We start from the raw sequence: 21943 nt of genomic DNA on the forward strand, positions 1-21943 counted from the left end.
GAAAAAGCAAGGTCCATATAGTGAAGTCACAACTGTTGGCTTGCAATAATAAAGCATATCTGTTTGGATTGAAGAAGGCAGAGATGTTTGGCCCTCTGAGCTTCCATTGGCACACGAGCAGGCATCTGAGGAAGCCTTATTCCTTTGGCATGCCGATGGAGAGAGATGGGAGAAGGCTGGTGAAACCTGATGAAGAGATCTCCTCTGATCCTGACAGTAAACCAGCAGCATCTCTGTTCACTCTGTGTCAGCCGACGTGCTTGATTTTCAATCAAATTTGGCAGTGGGAGGGAGATGGTAATGAAAATGATGTCTCTTTGTTAAAGGAGCCTGTAGAGGCAGAGGCAAAAGGGGAGAGCAATAGATGATTAGGAGGAAGTGAGTAAAATGCTGCCTACCAGGCCTTTATTTGTAATTGTTCAACCTTTGTGCTGGGGTGGAACAGTGAGGGAATATATCTATCTTTCAATAAGTGAATGGGAGGGAAAGATTGTTCAGAGCTAGACAAAATGCTCATGTAATTGCCCCTGCTCCTATAGGTATGTGGAGAGAGTTACTCATGCATTGGTGAATGCATGTTTCGGACTCCTAGCCTATTTTCCTCAAATTTGGGAGCTGTATTTGTACATTAGAAGTGTAATATTAAGAGGATACATGTGGACTAGACACAATGGATGTGACTTTTTTTAACGCTATATACTTGTTTAAAATGCCAGATCTTGATATACCACAAAGAATGAGGTGTTGGGTTTTTTTTTTACAGCAGTTGTGTGTGTTTGTTTTTAACCAAAGAGCAGGGAAGGAGCCACGTGCCCACAATTTCAGCAGCACGCTGCATGTTCACATTTAAACCATAGCTTTGTTTAACTATGGTTTAAAGTGACTGATAGCCGTAATACTACAGCGATTTCTTAACATCTAGCTTTTTTTAAAAAAAGCCTTTATCAGTTTGTTTCATTTTGTCAGCATGCTTCCATTGCAAACATTGTGAAGTAGCTAAGGTTCAAACTTTTTCCCCAATTCTTTAGGTATCTTGTATTTTATTGTCCGCGTGATCTAGCCTACCGCTGTTTCTGTTTTCTACCTATACGACTGCTGCTTGCAGGGATGAAGGAAGTGACTAGAACGTGGAAAATAACTGGCGGGATTGCACATGCACATCAGCACTACAAAAATGTCTGGTTAATCATGATAGTAGTTGGCTGGGCCAGAGGTAATGTATAAAAAATAATATATATATATATATATATTTTAAAACATTTCAAATTTTAAGGGGGAATCTCAAGGACAGTGGTTGCTAATCTTTTGGGGGGCTATGGGCTGCACTGATACATAGTGAACCCTCTGTAAAAAAAAAATCAATTATTATTGATTTTGAGTATCGTCAATTATTATTGTTTTAAAGGACACTGGGGCAGCTCACAAAAATCATGGGCATTTCGGGTGACATTTTGGGGGCACAAAAATAGGTGTGTACATGGCTTGTGTGGATTAGGCACCACTGTTCTATGAAATGGTATTGCATCCGGGGCCACTCTTAGAAGAAAAACCAATTTAAATCCATCCTGTTAATGTGTTCTTCCCCTCCCACTGCCACCCCGTTCTTGGCTGCTCCTTAAGAGCTCAATCCTGCTCAAGTTTAGTTCCATCCTCCAGAGGAAAAGAACTCGTGCCTAAGGTTTCAGCCTTCGTCACATGTTGCTGTTTGTGTGGCCTCTGAATAAGATGTCCCTAGTTTCAGTTTTACTGGCAAATGCTGTTCTTGGATGAGAGCCACTTATAGGTGCTCTCATTTTATTACGGAATTCCACCTCTGCCAGGTATAACACTAGCAGGGGCATTTATATTTCTACGTCAACTCCGACAGAGGTTTGTCTAAAGCTCAAATTATAAGACAGCAATCCATAGGTAGGAGATGGGGAGGTCAGCACGGTGGACGTGAGGGCAAGGGAGTGTTTTTGTGCTTTTTCGTCCTTTTTAAAAAAAGTAAACATTGGAATTGGTGGAAAGGGAATATACTACAGCAGCTCCAGTTTGGTTTAGTTACATATAACTAAACTGCTATCTTTCACACCCTCTTCTATTCACCCTCTTTTGGTGAGAGCTGACAAGTGATGGGTGTTTCAAAAAAGGCACAAGAGTTGCAATCATAGTGTTTAAAAACAGAACACTGGTTTGTCCCTCCCCTGCCAGGTCCCAGTAGGCTAGCCAGATGTTTTTTGTAGACTAATAACTTTTGCGAGACTTTTATAGGGCTGGACTACTACTTCCATGAGTTTGGTGTTTTTCTTCTGGAGTAGTCACAGGGAAGAGTGGAAGTCATTCTACGAGCCCTTAATGGGTGCATAATCCCTGTGTTGCTATTGCTTTGTAAGCAACAAGAGATTTTGTGCTTAACTTCAGTAAGATATAGGAATCTTTCTCTCTTGAAGCATTATTTTACTAAATGGACAATCACAAATTCTAAGCTCCAGCGTACCAGGCAATGTTGGCTGCTGCCTCCATTATTATTATTATTATTATTATTATTTATTATTATTAAGCTTTGACAAAATTTAAGATCCTTGTTGAATTAATCCCCCCCCCCCTGAAATATTAGGTGCTTGCCCCTGACAATAGGATGTTTTCAAATGAGTCTCAAATTTAGGATCCAATTTCAAAAACTGTGAAGTAGGTCATTCCATTTGTGCCTATAACCTGAGGGCCATATCCTGCTCCTTTTAGAAAGGGATGTGAGCAGCTTTGCAGTTGTCCTGACTGGAAGCAGAATTGAGTGTCGTCAGATCTTCTGGAACCAATTTTATGCATGTAATAATTTCTTGTTGAATTGCAGGAGCTGGGGGCGGCCTAATATCTAACTTTGAGCAGTTAGTGAGAGGTGTGTGGAAGCCAGAAACTAATGAACTGCTGAAGATGTCCTAGTAAGTCAATGAAAAGCACGTAACAATTGGCACAGTCCTGGGAATATTCTTTCTTTGTATTGAAAGTAGCACTGTATGAGTAGCTCTTCAGTAACATGACTCTTCTATAATAAATTAGTGCGCTTCAAACTTTCTGCCTGGAGGGAGAACTGTCCGTGCCAGTTTGCTGCTGAGGAACCCCAAAATATCTGCTACGAAACTGTCACATGTTGTAGCATTGGTTTCTAGAAAACCTATTAGTTTTGCTCTATATGAATTGGGTAAAAAGATAAAAGTAAAGCATCCCTGACAGTTAAGTCCAGTCGCGAATGACGCTGGGGTTGCGGCGCTCATCTTGCTTTACTGGCCCAGGGAACCGATATTTGTCCGCAGACAGTTTTTCCGGGTCATGTGGCCAGCATGACTAAGCCACTTTTGGCAAAACCAGGGCAGAGCACAGAAATGCTGTTTACCTTCCCGCCAGAGTGGTACCTATTTATCTACTTGGACTTTGACGTGCTTTCGAGCTGCTAGGTTGGCAGGAGCTGGGACCGAACAATGGGAGCTAACCCCGTTGTGGGGATTCAAACCACCGACCTTCCAATCAGCAAGCCGTGGGCTCAGTGGTTTAGACCACAGCGCCATCTGCATCCCTGGGTAGGACTGGGCAAATACAGAGTGCTAGAGTGCTCTGTATTCTTGTGGTTTGTCACATGAAAAAGTGAGCAAAGCAGTGCACATATAACCACATAAAGATGATGAAGAGTCTATGGCTGCAAGCCGCAGCTCCTCAGAAGTAAGTACTATTGACTTCATATGGAGTTCATCTTAAATTACCTGTCTGCACTACTGCCCACAGGGAAGGGGAGCTGAGGAACAAGGCAGCAGAGAGCTTCATTGAAGAGCCCTATGGGGCCTCTCAAGTAAAGACGCTGGCAGCGACTTCCACTGGGGATCACCGTGGCTGTTGACTTGTCCTGCGATCTGCTGCGTTTTATGTCCTATGCCTCTTAGCATTTAAAATGAAGCTGCTAAAAGCGTTCATTCAAAGGTTGGAAGTATAGTGATGACACCCAGCTGGGTCATATGATCACAGAATTGTAGAAGGGACCATGAAAAGGACCATGAGGGTCATTTTGTCCAATCCACTGCAATGCAGGATTTTTTTTGCCCAACCAATGACCCTAAGATTAAGAATCTCATGCTCTACTGACTGAGCTATCCGAGGCTTCTTTCACTTCTTCCATTCCCAGCGAGGTGATGAAACCCTTGAACAGTTGCCTGGAAGAGGTGATGGGTTGCACGTAGGCTAATAAATAGAAGCTCAGCCTATTCTCTCCCCCCCCCCCCTTTATGGTTTCATATCCTGCTTAGTAAACTGAGATTGACAGCTCAGCCCTATACATGCCTACTCGGGGCATGAAATCAATATAGCTTATTCCTAGGTGAGGAGGTATAGAATTGCAGCCTTAAACAACAGTTTCTGAATTCAGATGTACCTGGAAAACCAGGGTTGTAACAAACCATGACTGAAACTCTAAAGCTGCCATCTTGAGTGCAGGATGGGGGCAACAGCATGGGTCTAACTCTCATTCTGTGCTTTGAAAACCAAGATAGATGAAGCAAATATAGCTTCATCAGAACTGGTCGTTTCAGAACCAAACTGTAAAGAGTATAGTGCAGGGTTTCCCAAACATAGCTGTTGTTGGACTACAATTCCCATCATCCCTAGCTAGCAGGACCAGTGGTCAGGGATAATGGGTATTGTAGTCCAAAAACAGCTGGAGATCCCAATTTGGGAAACTCTGGTCTAGTGTTAGGCAGATCAAGTGGGATATAAATCAAAAATAGTCTTTCTTTGACTTTCATTGGCAAGTGTGTTGGCAGCAGGAGTCTGGGGAATAGCTACAGTTGCAATCGAAATTATTCAGCTCCCATTGCAAATCAGGTTTATTATGAAGCTTTACAGACATTCAGCTGTTTGCAACGAGGGAGGTTGAATAATAGTGAGACTGAAGAAGTGAGCATAAGTTGCAATTTCAGCTGAATTGGGAGAACTACTCTAAGCATCCGTTTGTATTCAGCTATTTCAATTGCTTTTGTTTGATTTGCTCGTTGCAAGCAGCTGAAAGTCTGTAAATTTATATTATAAACCTGATTTGCAATTGGGGCGGGGGGGGGGGTGTGAATCATTTCGATTGCAACTGTAAATCCTTTTCCTGCCCCACCTACTGATGCAAGGGATTACCGGGTGTGTGGGAATAGGGCAGGCAAACTGAACCTTAACAGCAGGGATAACCTTGTGTGATTTGTTAGGTAAGGGAAATAGTATCTGCCACTCATCTGGCTGCAAAATAAAAGTTAAAACTCTGCTCTTAAGTACTAAACTCTGCCGAGAGCTAAACCTGTTTACCACCCCAATCCTGACACTGAAATGTCTACATCACGGGTAGGGAACCTGTGACTCTTGTTGGACTTTAGTCTCCCACCAGCGTCACTCAGCATGGCTGGGATGATGGGAGTCGTAGCTGTACACCACCCGGATTTGCGCATTCCTTATCCCTAGTCATGTGCAGGAGGTAAATCTTGCCAGAGGTCCTTGCAATGTGTGCCACCAGCCCTGCCTTTTGCTGAACGCATCCCCAAAGCACCCTGCCAGTCATAGTGACGGGCGCTTCACCAGTGTCTGGCAAAATGTCAGCTTCAAAGCAGTAACTGAAATTAATCGGGAACGAAACGTTCAGGTTTTGTGGGGATGCGAGAGCCTGCTCCGAAGGCGAGCCGCATTAGTATGCTGTTCAGAGCGTGCCTCTGGCGCACGGGGGAATACTGCTTGAGTTACAGCTTTCAGCTCAGGTTTGCAGAAGCTAAATTGGGAATGTTAAATCACTCCCAATTTAACTTCTGCCATGGGAAGTACAAAAAGAGCTGGAGCAGGCTGTCAGGCCCCAGCCGCTCCTCCAGAGGGGAAACGAGCTCATGGTGGGCATTTTAAAGTCCCCTTGCCCTTCCTCTCTGACTTCCTGGCAGGGTTTCCTTTGCGGAAGTGATTATTTTGAAAAGACTGCTGCCACTGCTAGTGTGATAAAAGCAGCAGGAGTGCCAAAGCACTTAGGCATCCTGCTTCCAGCCACTATCCTAGGTAAAAAAGAATGACAGGAGAGAAACACAGCAATGCAAGCAGAGCTGTTGCCAAAAGTCGCCGTTGTCTCTTCTCCCTCTTGGACCCCCCCCCCACGCTTAGCTTTGTGTGTGTGTGTTTGTGGTATGAGCTGCCTTTTGTTGTTGTTGGGTGTGTGTAGGTGACCTAATCCTTCAGCTGTGAAGAGAAATGCAATTTTTGTCAGTTTAACGTGCCACAGATGTATTTTTTCCTCTCTTAAAGCTATATGCTGGTCAATGCAAGGCAGAGCCTTGCATGTTTTTAAGAGGGGAAACTTGAAGATCATGAAAGGAGAAATGTTTCTCAGGAGCTCCTCTTGCGACAATATCACTGAGTTTAAAAGGGGCTATACATAGATTGATATTTTCTATTACTGCACAGTGCAATTTAGTTCTGGAGTGTACATTGCTCCTAAGGAGAATTTAGGAACTCCTAAGGTCCCAGCTAGGGACGCAGGTGGCGCTGTGGGTTAAAGCCTCAGCACCTAGGACTTGCCGATCGAAAGGTCGGCGGTTCGAATCCCTGTGGCGGGGTGCGCTCCCGCTGCTCGGTCCCAGCGCCTGCCAACCTAGCAGTTCGAAAGCACCTCCGGGTGCAAGTAGATAAATAGGGACCGCTTACCAGCGGGAGGGTAAACGGCGTTTCCGTGTGCGGCTCTGGCTCGCCAGAGCAGCGATGTCACGCTGGCCACGTGACCCGGAAGTGTCTCCGGACAGCGCTGGCCCCTGGCCTCTAGAGTGAGATGGGCGCACAACCCCAGAGTCTGTCAAGACTGGCCCGTACGGGCAGGGGTACCTTTACCTTTACCTTTAAGGTCCCAGCTCCTGCCCATCTAGCAGTTCAAAAGCACATCAAGCGCAAGTAGATAAATAGGTACTGCTCCGGTGGGAAGGTAAATGGTGTTTCTGTTTTTTTTATAATAATTTTTTTATTATTTTTACAAAACAAAAAAACAGGGAACAAGGGTATAGGAAAAACAAACAAATCACAAACAGATACATAAAACATGACTTCCCCATACCTCCCCTTCTCTGCATCATTATTTTATAATGTGTCAGCAACCCTTCAGTCAATTTCTCTGTATATTCTCATTAAGTTTCCCCCTTTAATTTACGATTTACAGCTGTAGTTCTTTGTTTCTAGCCTCTCGACATCTTAACCGTCCAATATTTTACAGTAGTTCTTAAGGTATACTTTAAATTTTCTCCAATCTTCCTCCACCGCCTCCTTCCTCTGGTCACGGATTCTGCCGGTCATCTCTGCCAATCCCATATATTCGATCACCTTCATCTGCCATTCCTCCAGAGTGGGTAGTTCTTGCATCTTCCAATACTTTGCTAAAAGAATTCTTGCTGCCGTGGTAGCATACATAAAGAAAGTCTTATCCTTCTTCGGTACCAATTGGCCCACCATGCCCAGAAGAAAAGCCTCTGGTTTCTTTGAAAACGTCCATTTAAGGACTTTCTTAATTTCATTATAGATCATTTCCCAGTAGGCCTTAATTTCTGGGCAGGTCCACCAAAGGTGATAGAAGGTTCCTTCAGCTTCCTTACATTTCCAACATTTGTTATTGGGCAAATGATAGATCTTAGCAAGCTTGACTGGAGTCATGTACCACCTGTAAATCATTTTCATAATATTTTCTTTCAAAGCAGTACATGCTGTGAATTTCAAACCGGTGGTCCATAACTGTTCCCAGTCAGCAAACATAATGTCATGACCAACATCTTGTGCCCATTTAATCATAGCTGATTTTACCGTTTCATCCTGTACATTCCATTTCAGCAGCAGGTTATACATTCTAGATAAGTTTTTTGTATTGGGTTCTAACAGTTCCGTTTCTAGCTTTGACTTTTCACTCTGGAATCCTACTTTCCTGTCCAGCTTAAACACTTCATTTATTTGGTGGTAATGTAGCCAATCTCTAACTCTATGTTTTAATTTTTCATAGCTCTTTAATTTAAACTTTTCTCCATCCTTTTCTAACATTTCATCATATTTTAACCAATTTGAGTCCATGTTAAGTTTTTTAACTGCTTTTGCTTCCATTGGTGATAACCATCTGGGGGTTTTATTTTCCATTAAATCTTTGTACCTGATCCAGACATTATACAATGCCTTCCGTACCATATGGTTTTTAAAACTCTTATGCACTTTCACCTTGTCATACCACAGATACGCATGCCAGCCGAGGTTATTATCATAACCTTCTAGATCTAAGATGTCTGTGTCCTCAAGAAGTAGCCATTGTTTTAACCAGCAGAAAGCTGCTGCCTCATAGTAGAGCCTCAAGTCCGGCAGGGCAAACCCCCCTCTATCTTTTGCGTCTGTTAAGATCTTAAACTTAATTCTGGGCTTTTTGCCCTGCCAGACAAATTTAGATATATCTTTTTGCCACCTCTTGAAACACTCCATCTTGTCCAGAATTTGTAAAGTCTGAAACAAGAATAACACTCTCGGCAATACATTCATTTTGATAACAGCTATACGGCCTAACAAGGAAAGTTTCAGTCTAGACCATATATCTAGATCCCTTTTGACTTCTGTCCAACATTTCTCATAATTGTCCTTAAATAAATTAGCATTTTTTGATGTTAAGTTTACCCCCAGATATTTAACTTTTTTAACAATTTCCAAACCCGTTACATTTTGAAATCTATCTTTTTCTTCCGGTGTCAAATTTTTCCCCAACACTTTGGTTTTTTGTCTGTTCAATTTGAATCCTGCCACTTGACCAAATATCTCAATTAGGTCCAACACTCTTTTCGTACTCTCCTCTGGCTGTTGTAATGTTAGAACTAAGTCGTCTGCAAATGCCCTTAATTTATAATGTTTCGCTCCGACCTGAATACCTTTAACCAGCGGGTCCATTCTAATCATGTTTAACAAAACCTCCAGGACAGATATAAACAGGAGGGGAGACATAGGGCATCCCTGTCGTGTACCCTTTTCTATTGATATATCATCCATCACCATACCATTCACGATTAATTTTGCTTTTTGTTCTGCATATATCGCACCTATACCATTTTGAAATCTTTGGCCTACCCCCATTCCCTGGAGATTCTTCATCATAAAACTCCAATTGATATTGTCAAAGGCTTTCTCCGCATCCACAAAGATCAAAACTGCCTTTTTGTTAATGTCCATTTCCAACAGTTCCAGAATGTCTAAAATATTTCTCACATTACTTGACATATATCTCCCTGGGAGAAAGCCTGTTTGGTCCTTATGAATCTCCCCTACTAGCACTCTTTTAAATCTTTTTGCCAGAATGTCTGCAAAAATTTTATAATCCACATTCAACAGTGATATAGGCCTATAGTTTTTTACTTGGCTTTTGCCAGTCTCTGTCTTTGGTATAAGTGAGATGAATGCCTCTTTCCACGATTCGGGAGCCTTTTTCCCCTCCAAAATTTGATTGCAAACTTCTTTCAATGGTTGAATCAACCATTCTTTTAACATTTTGTAATATCCTGCAGTTAAACCATCCGGTCCTGGAGATTTCCCCAATTTCATATTCTGAATGGCACCCTCTATTTCTTGTTCTGTTATTCTCCCATTTAAGGTCATCTTATTCTGTTCTGAGATTTTTGAAAGTCCATATTTTCTGATGAATTCCTCTATTTCTTGCTCGTTTGTTGGGCCTTGCGCGTACAGTTTTTTGAAGAAGCTTTGAAAACAATTGCTTATCTCATTTGGTCTAGTGATTATTCTTCCATCTTCTTCCAAAGATGTTACAGTATTCAGTTTTTGTCTTTTTTTCAATTGCCATGATAGCAGTTTCCCGCATTTATCTGCCGATTCAAATGACTTTTGTTTCTGTGCGCTGCTCTGGTTCGGAAGAAGAAGAAGAGTTTGGATTTGATATCCCGCCTTTCACTCCCTTTAAGGTGTCTCAAAGCGGCTAACATTCTCCTTTCCCTTCCTCCCCCACAACAAACACTCTGTGAGGTGAGTGGGGCTGAGAGACTTCAAGGAAGTGTGACTGGCCCAAGGTCACCCAGCAGCTGCATGTGGAGGAGCGGAGACGCGAACCCGGTTCCCCAGGATTACGAGACTACCGCTCTTAACCACTACACCACACTAAGAAGCGGCTTAGTCATACTGGCCACATGACCCGGAAGCTGCTTGTGGACAAGCTCCGGCTTCCTTGGCCTTTAAAGAGAGATCTGGGAATTTTGAATTTGGGAATTTTCGAAGTGCCTTTAACAAGGGGCCTGCTTCATAGGGTGCTGGCAGAGATCTCCCTGGTGAACCAAGGGGAAGACAAATGCATGTTAAACAATTACTGTATTTTTTGCTCCGTAAAACGCAACTGACCATAAGATGCACCTAGTTTTTAGAGGGGGAAAGCAAGAAAAAAAAAATTATGCGCAGAGCATGTAAGCGGCTCTCGCTTTTCTTGCTTTAAACCCTTCCGTCCCTCCTCCCGCTTCGCTGAGAAGCCAGCAGAGCAAGAGTGATAGCTGCGCAGCGCCTCTTCTGCTGGCTTCCCAGCAAAGCGGGAGGAGGGATGAAAGGGAGCCCTTACAAGGGAGCGCTGAGCAGAGCCTGTATGCATCCCAGATGTGAATGCAGACAGGAGACTCTGCTCAGCGCTCCCTTTGAAGCTCTTGCTGGCTTTTCCCCGAGGAGGGAGAAGGGCAGCTCGTCAGTCCCTTCTTCCACCTTGTGGAAAAGACCCCACAAGCCACACACACACTCCACATGGCTCTTTAAAGGGAGCGCTGAGCAGAGCCTCCCACCTGCATTCGCTCCATAAGACGCACAGACATTTCCCCTTACTTTTTAGAAGGGGAAAAGTGCGCCTTATGGAGTGAAAAATATGATAGCCCCTTTTATGTTCTGCAGAGGGCAGGAGCTTTGTTCTTTTACAATCTCCAGCCATCAACTCACTGGTTGACTTGGGCCAGCTTTTATTCAGTAAGTTTGTCAACATGGCATGCCTGTCTGTAATGTTGCCATGCTACTTTACAGAGATGGTGCAAGGATTAGCGGGACGAATGTTTGTGAAGTGTTTTGAGCAAAGCGCTCTTAGAAAATGTCAAGTGGAAGTAGTGGTAAAGTTTTGAGAAAGACAGGTACATCATGGAAAAAAACCGGAGGAATTCTCATTTCTGTTGTATAAAATCCAGATCTATTTCTTAGCAAGAAAACAAGTTCCCAATGTTGTTGCAGCACTTTCAACCGATTATGGATTTTTTGGCTGGTTAACCATTTGGCCTTTTTCTGCTCAACAAGTCTCATTGAGCTGTGTTACATGTTAAATAAACCTGTGGGTGGAATCCAACATTGCATTATCTGCTTATAAAGACCTTTGAATTCTGGGTCTTGGGATTCTTATCAAGTGCTTCCTCCCATATGAAGCTCTCTGAGGCTTTTCAAGCCCTGTTTTCAAGCCCTGATTTCAAATTCTTGCATGCTTTCAAGCCAGGCTTTCATAAGAAGCAGAAGCTGCCTTTCTGTTACTGCTCCAGAGGTTTGGATCACCTGCTTGCAGTCTATTCTAGAAACCAGGAAGCTTAGTCGGGTCAGAATCGAATGTACACTTCCAGAGTTAATGATAAATACATGACGGCTGGTAAATAAGCCACCACCGCCATTAGAGGGCCATGATAAATTGTGTTCTGGGCTTTTTAGACTCTTCTACCCATGTACAGTACTATCTGGAACCAAAGAGGCACATTGGTCACCCGATGTGAAATTATTTTTAACTTTCCTATCCCACTAAGAAAACTAGGTTTTGTTTGGGGAGTTTGCCATTATTTTTCTGCTGCTTGGTTTTCCAGGTTTATTTTAATTGTTATGTTTGATTTTACATACATTACTTGATGAGAGGGATAGAAATCACACCAGTAATGTATATATACACCACCTAAACAGGTGATTATAAAAAAGTTACTGAGTTAAAAAGTTAAAACAACAACTTAATAAAGGGAGTTTACCACACGTTCTGAGAAGGGATGGTCATCTTTAATATTTTCCTCTTGTTCTTCATTCACCAAAGCCAAGAGAGCCTTGGAGATTGAACACCCGTGCCCCTAACCTCCAGCCAGTCAATTGACATTTCCCTTCGCCTGCCAGCTAGCTAAAGCTTCAGCTTTTTCGTTTACTGATTAGAAGTTTTGCAGCCCTATTGGAGAACCCAAATGCCTCTGGGCTGGTGATAGTGGGAGATCTTGACAAATTAATGGAAACTAACAGCAGTGTTGAGAGATTTACAAACTCTTCTTTGAGGGTGGAGAGGGGATTGAGAAATGATTCCTGACATGTTTTGTGTCTTTCCCCCCCCAGCCCTGTGAAAATAAGCTTGATAGGGGCCGTACTCTTCACAATGCAGCACATCTCTTTTCTTCCAGTAGCAAAGCCCAATCTCATGCTGTATTACACCTCCTTCTTGGTAATCACAAAGGTAAGAATTTTGGGGCTTCTTGGTGCTTGATGTTGTGCTGACATGAGTAACTCCAGGCACTGTAAAGAAACGTGCATGTTTTTGTATACTGATGGTTCTAGTAATGCATCTAAAGCTTCATATATTAGATTTAATTTCTTTATAGTTACATAAAATCAGCACTGCGATCTTAGTCTTCTTCTTTTTAAAGGCCATTCCTGCATCAACTCTTCTTTCTCCAATAACTAGAAGTTTGTGTGGTAACAGTTAAAACAGGGGTGGTGAACTACTGGCTTGTGAGTCTGGTCCAACTCCCCCCCCCCCCCCCAATGCTTGTTTGTGACCTCAAGAACCCATAATTTTTGTCAGCGGCAGTGGCGAAAGGCAGCATGTGATGAATGTAGGAACTGCCTTCAGGAAAAAGAGAGAGAAAGCGCCACTGTGAACCAAAGAGGCGGTATCAGCAAAACTGCCAGGACAGATCCAAACAGGAAGGAGCTTTCTGATCTGCTATGGTGTTTCCTGGGGACTTGGGAAACTTTGGAGCTCCAGTTCCTCTTCTCCCAGCAGTTCACTTGCTTTCCATCCTGCCTAGCTATCTTTGGTAGTGGCAGTATTGAGTCCCACGTGGAGGGATTGCAGCAGGGCACCTCGCAGTAGGAGGGAGAGGGTGGGGAGGCAGTAAATCGGGTGAGCAAACAGGCCTGCAATTTGTGGAGGTCCTTGCACACGGTTCTTGCATTTTGGTCTGTGTGGGGTGGCCACACTCACTTTTGCCTTGGCCACACCTTTTGATGGTTGACCAAGAGGAAACGTGTCCCTTGGGCTGTAGAAGGATAACCACCCCCTCCTGTTTAAAGCATTTGGGGGGAAAAATCAGTGGTGAAAAATTTGGATGGCGGCGGTAGCTAATGAGTTGTACCTTGGTTGCCAAATGCTCTTGGAACTTGTACATTTCGGCTCCCAAATGACCCTAAACCGGAAGTGAGTGTTCCAGTTTTTTATTTTCGGAAGCCAAACGTCCGGCACAGCTTCCGCGGAAGCCGCGTCTTGGTTTTTGAACAGTTCTGGAAGTCGAACGGATTCTCGGAACACATTCTGTTCGAGAACCAAGGTATGGCTGTAATCTGCATCTGGCCTCTAGAAAGGCCAGAAGAACAGAAAGGAGCCCTCTGGGAATGTTTGGGGGAACTTCACTTTTGAAAACCTGATGAGATACATACTTAATTTCAAAGACCAGTTCACATGACTACTGCTACCCTCTGCCAACCCTGGCTGTGGTTTCTCATGTCTAGGTGTGCTATTTACTAGCCATCTTAGGATTCCAGTGGCAGGGTCTACTGACGATTCACTTAAGCTCACGATATTTAGAAATATGCTAGTTTTTCCTATGCCTTCAAAAGCTGCTCTTGGGGGTTACAGGACCCCCAGGTAGATTTTGGAAGCACACAGAAGGCTGGAAGAGGGAGAAGAGAACCTGAAAGTCGCACCATGTAAGCGGGTAGGCATCCCTTAGATGCCACCCTGGGGTTGTATTTATCATTCTGCATTTGTTTGTTTGTTTTTAACTAATTCAAACTACCTTGAGCCTGCCAGGTAAAGCAGCAATTTTAAACTTGCAAATGGTTACATTAATTGTTCTGTGTACAGAAGATATCTACCTAGTTTTAGTTCCATAGAATCATAGAATTGTAGAGTTGGACCCTAAGGGGCATCTAGACCAACCCCCCTGCAATTCAGGAATATGCAGGTTGCCCATATGGGGATTGAACCCATGACCTTATGTCTGTGAAATCAATAGGAACTTTGCCTTTGCTTCAGCCATCTCAGAATTGCATGCTAGGTGATTCTGAATGTGTGTGTGTGTTTACTAGTGAAGATATGAATTGAATTACAGTATTAATGTCAGTTTTAAAAAGTATAACTGTGCAATTTTGTGTTTGCTTGCTTGTATGATCTAGGAAGAAATACGTATTGTGTTTGATATTCTTCCCTTAACTTGGGTCCTGGTTTGTATCTAAAAATGGAAAAATTATTGGGGAATTGGATTAATTCTTATTTATGGGTTGTTGCTCATGGCATCGTGATATAACGTAACGTAACGTGTATAAATGCAAGGAATAGCACATCAGATAGCCCATAACCATTCCTTCTAATTACGAGCTTGGGTTATCACATGATGGTCTGTTTGGAAGCAAAGCAGGACCACCCAAAAGTAAGCGAGGGGTTTTTACCTGGGTATTCCCTAGGTTCACACACACCTGTAAATCTTGTTGGAGAGCTGATGCCCCTTGCTGTGCTTCTTGTTTCAGGTAATCATGATGCTGACGGATAATGCTTTCACTCCCTTGGCCCCGTTTGAGAAGGTGCTGGTTGGCCTCCTCTTTGGTCTTCACCCGCCTTGCCCTGAAGCTTGTAACAGCGAGGCCAAAGTCCCTTACAATGGCGCCTCCTCAGACTACGACCGCACGACAGCTGGAGAGACGAGCGACAGTGTCAAGAGAAGACATGCCAAGAAAACAGAATAAAAAGCTTAGAATGTGATGCGGGGTGGCCAAACGTTGCTTCTTTGTACATGCCCATAAAAACACGCCATGTTTTTCTTTTTCCTAATAATGTGAAAGGACAATTGTGTATAAGGAAATTCACGTAGCAAATGGCTTCCCAGAAGCATAGTGCAAAGTTTCCTGTGCAAACCCCCATTTCAGTGAACCTCGCTCAGGCTACATTGCCCACGAACTTTCTGCACTATTGACAACTACTGTTGCAACTGCCACATGGCTCTATGTAGCCTCTAAAAATGTATTTTTTTGTAAGCTAGAATTCATACTTGGACAAGATGCATCATGTTGGGTTTCTTTCTATCTAATGTGACTTGATAAAAGAAGAGATTATATTGTGATTTTACTTGTATGAAGAATTTTTATTGTGGTCTTAAAATAGTTTTTCTACTTCAGGAAACAAAATACTAACTTTTGAAAAGCTTGATGAAATATTTTCTGGCACCAGTGAAATGTGATTGTCAGAACTGACTATTTATGTTGATTGTAACTTATTCGGGAGATGATCCAGCAGACCTGAGCACCTTGAAAGCTGATGGGTGAGCTTTAAGCATGAGCATTTAGGACTTGAAAGTTTTTAATTTTTTGGCTGAATTGTGTCCTGGTGTTTTCATTCTTTAATACCTGGGGTTACTCTCCCAATATTTTAATACATGATTTTAATCTAGTTGAGAAATGTGAACATATTTGTGAAAATGTAATATATTCAGTGACTGAAAGAAGCAGTAATTTCAGTGATCAAATTTAAACCAGTTTAATATTCTACCAATTTTATATATATAACAGTGCTTGAGGGCCAATTTTGTAAGTTTTCACACTTGGCTTGAGTCACAAGCAATCTTGTAGCTTTTTTCACAAAATATCCATACAGGGTTTTCAAATCTTTGTACGTTTACTCACTGGAACCACTTAGATATTAAATTATTTGTAAGCATGAACTTCCTTCTTCCTTGATGGGTTTATGAGACAAAGAAACTCAAGTGCTGTGGATTTTCGTTTTGGATTTTTCAAACAATTCCACTTAATCAGTCAGAGACTCAATGTGGTGAGAACAGACCCCCCTTCAATACACACACTCTTTTATTTATTGAAACAGATACTGCATACTAGAAAGGTTTTCCCTATATAATTTGGTATATCAGCCTACCTAATGGTAGCTGTAGACACAAACTTGCACACTGAACCATGTTTCAGATGTTTGCCTGGTACCAAAACACCTGTGTGGTGTTGCCAATCACCTGGCAGGAAATAAAAATAGAAAGGGGCCAACTTCCGGGAGGTCTCCATCCTTTTCCCCAATCACCTGCCCGGCCAGAATACATGGTTTATGGTCTGTATTTGCCTTCATAGGTCAGAAGCTGTATCGCCCTGTTGTAGGATTTAACCTCTACTGGATGATAGCCAACTAGGGGCAAATCCACAATATACCTTTAAAACATTCTCAGCGCACATTTAAAACACTTTCCCCAAAGGCTCATGGGAACTGTAGTCCCCCCCCCATAGAGCTACCATTTCCAGCATCCTTAACAAACTACGGTTCCCAGGATTCTTTGGGGGAAGCCATGTGCTTTAAATGTGTATTGGATGTGCTATGAAGTTATCCTGTGGATCTGCCTCAGGTCATAGAGTAGGCCTAAATAAATCAATGGACTTCAGTAACTTTAGGGAAATATTTCATGACATAAACATACGATTTTACAAGTAACTTTACATTGAAAAATAAATTCAGGAAGGCTTTTTTAAAGGTTTAATTTCCCCGCCCTTTAAAAATGTAAAGCTAAATTTCTCTCTTAAAGTGGTTTTGTTCTGGGAGAGTGTAATTCATTGGCATATAGAGAACGGGTACTGTTGTCTCAAGTACCCATCTACCATTATACTGAAATTCATTAGGGGGTAGGGCAGCTGAAAAGTACTTGAGACAAACACCAGCAGGCAAGTGCGCTTCCAACCTTTTTGTGCCAGTAAAATCTCTGAAATGTTTTGTATTACTGGGCTGAGCAAGCCTCTCTTTGCTACTAGATCTTTGTGGTGGTGCTGTTGACGACGACAATGACCTCACCCTAGTAATTTCACTGTAGTTCTTTTACACAAACAAATGTGAAAATGTATTTGAAATTACTGTTAAGATATTTACAGTTGTTAGCCAGAAAATGGTCTGCTTTGTATTTGGGTGCAGTGTGCATTTTAAATCCTTGCTATTAAAACGAAATGGAAAAGGAAACCGTTTGTCTCAGCGCCTTTAGCAGTGTGATGGGCAAATATTGAGCTGCACAAATATGTTTTCTTGCTCCATGGGGCGTGTTCCTGTCATTAATGTACTTAAAATTGTTCTGCAATTTTGTCTTATAAATTGCCTTGCGACGTGATTCTGCTAGTCTGGGCTATGAAGTCTGGGGTGGTCCAGGCCATGACGTTTGCTGCCCCGGGAAGGTGGGATATAAATCGAATGAAGAATAACAGAAAGAGTGTGATTGAATCCATTCCGTTCTCTGATGGATGCATTCAACCCTGAGTGACTGGTAAAAATGCCACTGCTACTGTTCCACACAGAATTAAGCTTTTTTTAAACAGAAAACTGGGTTTGGTTATGGGTCATAACATCTGATTGAGGGGATTTCTAAATATTGAGATTTTAAGCATAGCCCTCTCCTAGTCAAAAGCATTGTAGTAGTAGTCTGATAACAAAGGTCAAACAGACTCTAGGTGCACTTGACTTCCCGTTTAATGTCAGAATATGTGTCGTATTACAAAACAGTTTCATGTTACCTGGAGTCTGCAAGGCCTCCATTGAGAATTCTGAGGAAAATACAATCTTTGAACAATCTACCCAACAATACTAGACTAGCCACTATGGATGTGGGATTCCTGTACACCAACATCCCATACAATGATGGTTTACAAGCTATAAAGGAACACCATTTCAGATAAAATCACAGTGGACTTTGCTACCAACTCTGCCATTTTGTCCTCACTCACAACCACTTCAAATTTGGAGATGACCTGTTCCTCCAGATCAGGGGCACAGCTATGGACACCCACATGGCCCCACAGTATGCCAACATCTTCATGGCAGATTTGGAACGTTTCCTAAACTCCTACCCACTCACACCTCTCTTGTACCTGCAATACATTGACAATATTCTTATTATCTGGACACATGGTCAGCAGACCCTAGACACCTTCCACCAGACATTAAATGACTTTCACCCCACCATCAACCTAACAATGAACCAATCTATGCAAGAGATACATTTTCTGGACACCACTATAAAAATACAGGATGGGCACATAGACACCACCTTATACCGAAAACCAACTGGCTGGCAAACATATCTACATGCTTCCAGCTACCATCCCAAACCTACCAATCAATCAATTGTATATAGCCAGGCTCTATGTTACAGCCGCGTCTGTTCCAGCTCTACAGAAAGGGATTCTCACCTAAGAGATCTACAGCAAACCTTTTTGGAACTAAAATATCCGCCTGATGAAGTTAAACAACAGATCAACAAAGCCAGACCGATACCCAGCGAGAACTTGCTGCAAGACAGACCCAAAAGAGAAAATAACAGAACACCTCTAGTAATCACATACAGCTCCTAAGTTAAAACAGTTCAGCACATCATCAGAGATTTACCACCTCTCCTAGACAATGACAGTTCTCTTCCTCAAGCTCTGGGAGGAAGACCTTTCATCGCCTACAGACCGCTACCCAATCTTAACTCCTCACCCACAATAATAAAACAACCAGACATAACATGGACACTGGTACCAGAGCCTGCAATAAAACCCAGATGCCAACTTTGCTGCCACATCCAGACAACACCACCACTGGCCCCAACAACATCAAAGGTACCATCTCAGGGCTATTTAATTGCTCATCTTCTAACATGGTGTGTGCCATCAAATGCCAGCAGTGCCCTTCAGCAAAGATGTTTGTCTCTTAGCTGGGGCTATATGCCACATTTGGCTCTTAGCTGGGGCTATATGCTCTGACACCATAGCCTGTATTGGGCTTCATCTTTTAGCAGTATTTGTCCTTTCTATGCTACTGCAGGACAGTGTCAGAAACTCAGGTATATAAGCTAGGTGCCAGATGGCTCCTTAAACCAGGGTTACAGCCGCCAAAACGGAATGCCTAGTTGCCATTTGGGGGCCAGACAGCTCAAAAGTCGTATTTTTCGATACTTTTTGGTTCCTGAAATTGGTTCTGACTGTGCAGACAAAACATAATGGACAAAATGCTACAGAATACGTTGCTAGTGTGTGAAAACAAGTCACGATCCAAGGATCCCCAGGCGTGGACCTCCAGATGGTGGAGATGTCAGGGGCATCCTGGCACCTGGACATCTTCACTTCGTCGCAAGTGGCCAATGCCCAAGTGCAATATGCACCTGGCAAATTTTGAATGTGGCTGTAGGATGGATGCTCGTAAGTCAATGTTTTTGATGTATTATAAATGTTTCATTATGTTCTGCTTTCATCACTGTAAGCGCTTTGAGACATTTTATATAGTAAGCCCATGTTAGGTGGTCCGTCCCTTCCTTCAGCAGGGCCTGTAAGACAGAGCTATTCTGCCTGGCTTTCCATTTGAACTTAGCCTGATCTTTTATTCCCCGTCCCCTTTTTATGAAGATTACCCACTCTGGGATCCCACAGCTAATTCTCCCCTGGTCTCCTCGCTGGCCCAAATAGGACTAATTTAGCCAGCTAGCCCTGGTGATCATCTAATGTTTGTTGGATGGATTTCCCCCCTAAATTGATTTTTGATTTCTGAATTTATTGTTATTCACGTTTTATACTGTATTTTATGCTGTTTTGTTGTTGCATCAATTAAGTGTTTTAAATCTGTTGTTAGCCGCCCTGAGCCCGGTTTTCAGAACCGGGAAGGGCAGGGTATAAATAAATATATATATTATATTTATTTATTTTCTGTCTCCCTGCCCAGGAGCAGGGATGGAGGAAGGGGGGGGGTGCGGTGGGTGTGGTCCACCCCGGGTGTCACCACTGAAGGGGGTGACAAAATGGCGGGCGACACTCACCATGCGGCCTGGGAGAGATGCAGTGGCCTGGGCACATGCAGGCTCCGTGCTGCCCAAAAGGTCTGCCTCCTGCCCCAGCTATAGGGTGGCTGAGTGGGAAGAGGCAGGCAGACTCCAGAGGCGCTGTGGTGTGCCCTGCCCCTATGGGCAGCTTGCCCCAGGCACCCAAGCAGCTTCCTCCGCTGTTGCCCAGGGGTGGGGTAGCTCTCTCACCAGAGAAATGAGCAAACTGCTTGCAGGCGGCATTTGAAATTGGGGTCAGGGTCCCCCCGTCATTTACCTTTTAAAAACGTTTGTGGGGCAGTTTTGCCATGAGTGTGATGTGCAAAACCCTCCGAGAGAAAACAGCTGGACTGAGGAAGACAGCTCAAGCCATTCATTTCTTGTCTGAAAAGGCCTTGCGTTCGACTTAAAGCCTGGCTGTTTTCGACAGCGTTGCCCCCTCGCCCTTGCAGTGCGTTCCTGCTTGGAGGCTATTGCATTTTTCCCCCTCCAGTGAATCGCAGCTGGTACGAGAGACCGTGATCCTGGGAGTGAGAAGTGGTTGCTTTGATTGGTAGAGCCAATCTCATGGAGAGCTTTGAACATCAGGGCAGAACCTTTGAGCTTGCGCTCTTGTGTTCCGAGCTGAGCGGAAAAGAGAGGAATTCTGAAGGGTTACGTTTGTGCCGGCCTGTCACACTGAGCAGCCGAGTTGCTGTGTTTTTGTACTTGAGCTGTTTCAGGCTGTGTGGCTTCGCTCCTAGTAGCAGTATATTTTAAAGCTGCCTTCTTCAGTTCTATCCGGCGATGGCGCAGCCACAACTTGGGAACTGAAGCTCACACGTTCTGCCCTCCTAATGATCCCTTGCTCTTTTTAGACCACCCGCCAGCATTCCACCGCTCTGAAGGTGTTTTCAGCGAGCGACGTGGAAGATGCTTTTTATAGTTTTCCTGCTGAACGCTAACAGGATACAGAAAGCAGAAAAGAACCATGTTCAAAGATGGGAGTGTAGAGTCCGAGATCAGCCAGCCTCACTCTTTTCATTAACATGTAGGCCCAAACCCTGCCCTGAGGACAGACCCTGCAAAGTGTCCCTATTTTCCAGGGACAGTCCTGGATTTACTCTCAGCTCACCCGAGAAAGTCTCACAATGAGAAGAATTCTAGGAAATGGCACCCTAGTTTCTTGCTCTGCTTTCTATGGGCAGGCCCAAGATGGATGGCCCTTCCTTTGGCTGCCCACAGCTGTGTCCCATTCACCTGTGATCTCCACACCCTGTTCCAGGTGCAGCAGGTTTGTTGAGTTTCCCTGGGAGTCCAAAGAATGGGAAAACGTCAAACCTGGGTTTTGATGGCGCTTGCGAAAATGCCCGTAGTTTAAGAAGAGTCGTAGCTAAAGCAGAGATATATCAAAACTAAATGAAACTGTTACGTATTGAGTTGAATAGGATCCAAAATGCAGCAGTCTGATTGGTCCTACAACAATAGGATCCAAAATGCAGCAGTCTGATTGGTCCTAGAACAATAGGATTCAGAATGCAGCAGTCTGATTGGTCCTAGAACAATGCAGCAGCATGATTGGTCTGCAGGAGCCACCCAATCCAGCTCCAGGTGGAAGTGAATCCACAACCTGATTGGCCTACAGGAGAATTCCGGAATTAGCCAATCACGTGCAGCCCATTGTGCAAATAATGAATATAAAGCAGATACTTCATTCCTCGTCAACACTATGAGCTGAATAAAGAGCATGAAATCCACTCTCAACTCTGAGTATATTTCAGAAATGAATGCACCAGGTCTTAGAAACACTGTGCACGACAAAGGGAAACATCTAATGACTTACATATATGTACATAAATTGAAACTGACCCTTTTGTTTGAACACTTGTACAGCTGCTGCA

The 21943-nt window shown here is 43.4% G+C and overlaps 2 protein-coding genes across 3 annotated transcripts in view; both read left to right on the forward strand.

The window, feature by feature from the left end:
• The window catches only part of TMEM38B (transmembrane protein 38B), a 29417-nt gene extending 12178 nt beyond the window's left edge, over positions 1 to 17239 (forward strand). For both annotated transcript variants that reach the window (XM_083719741.1, XM_083719740.1), the window contains 4 exons: positions 1029 to 1213; positions 2834 to 2921; positions 12361 to 12478; positions 14770 to 17239. In XM_083719741.1, the coding sequence (XP_083575867.1) occupies positions 1029 to 1213; positions 2834 to 2921; positions 12361 to 12478; positions 14770 to 14985 (607 nt within the window). In that variant the 3' untranslated portion in view covers positions 14986 to 17239. The remainder of the gene's footprint in view (positions 1 to 1028; positions 1214 to 2833; positions 2922 to 12360; positions 12479 to 14769) is intronic.
• TAL2 (TAL bHLH transcription factor 2) overlaps positions 1 to 21943 on the forward strand; it is a 143407-nt gene that overhangs the window by 43822 nt on the left and 77642 nt on the right. The gene's annotated exons all lie outside the window — the stretch shown is intronic.

This window comes from Podarcis gaigeae (genome assembly GCF_964106915.1).
Source record: "Podarcis gaigeae genome assembly, chromosome: 17".
Classification (NCBI taxonomy): domain Eukaryota; kingdom Metazoa; phylum Chordata; class Lepidosauria; order Squamata; family Lacertidae; genus Podarcis; species Podarcis gaigeae.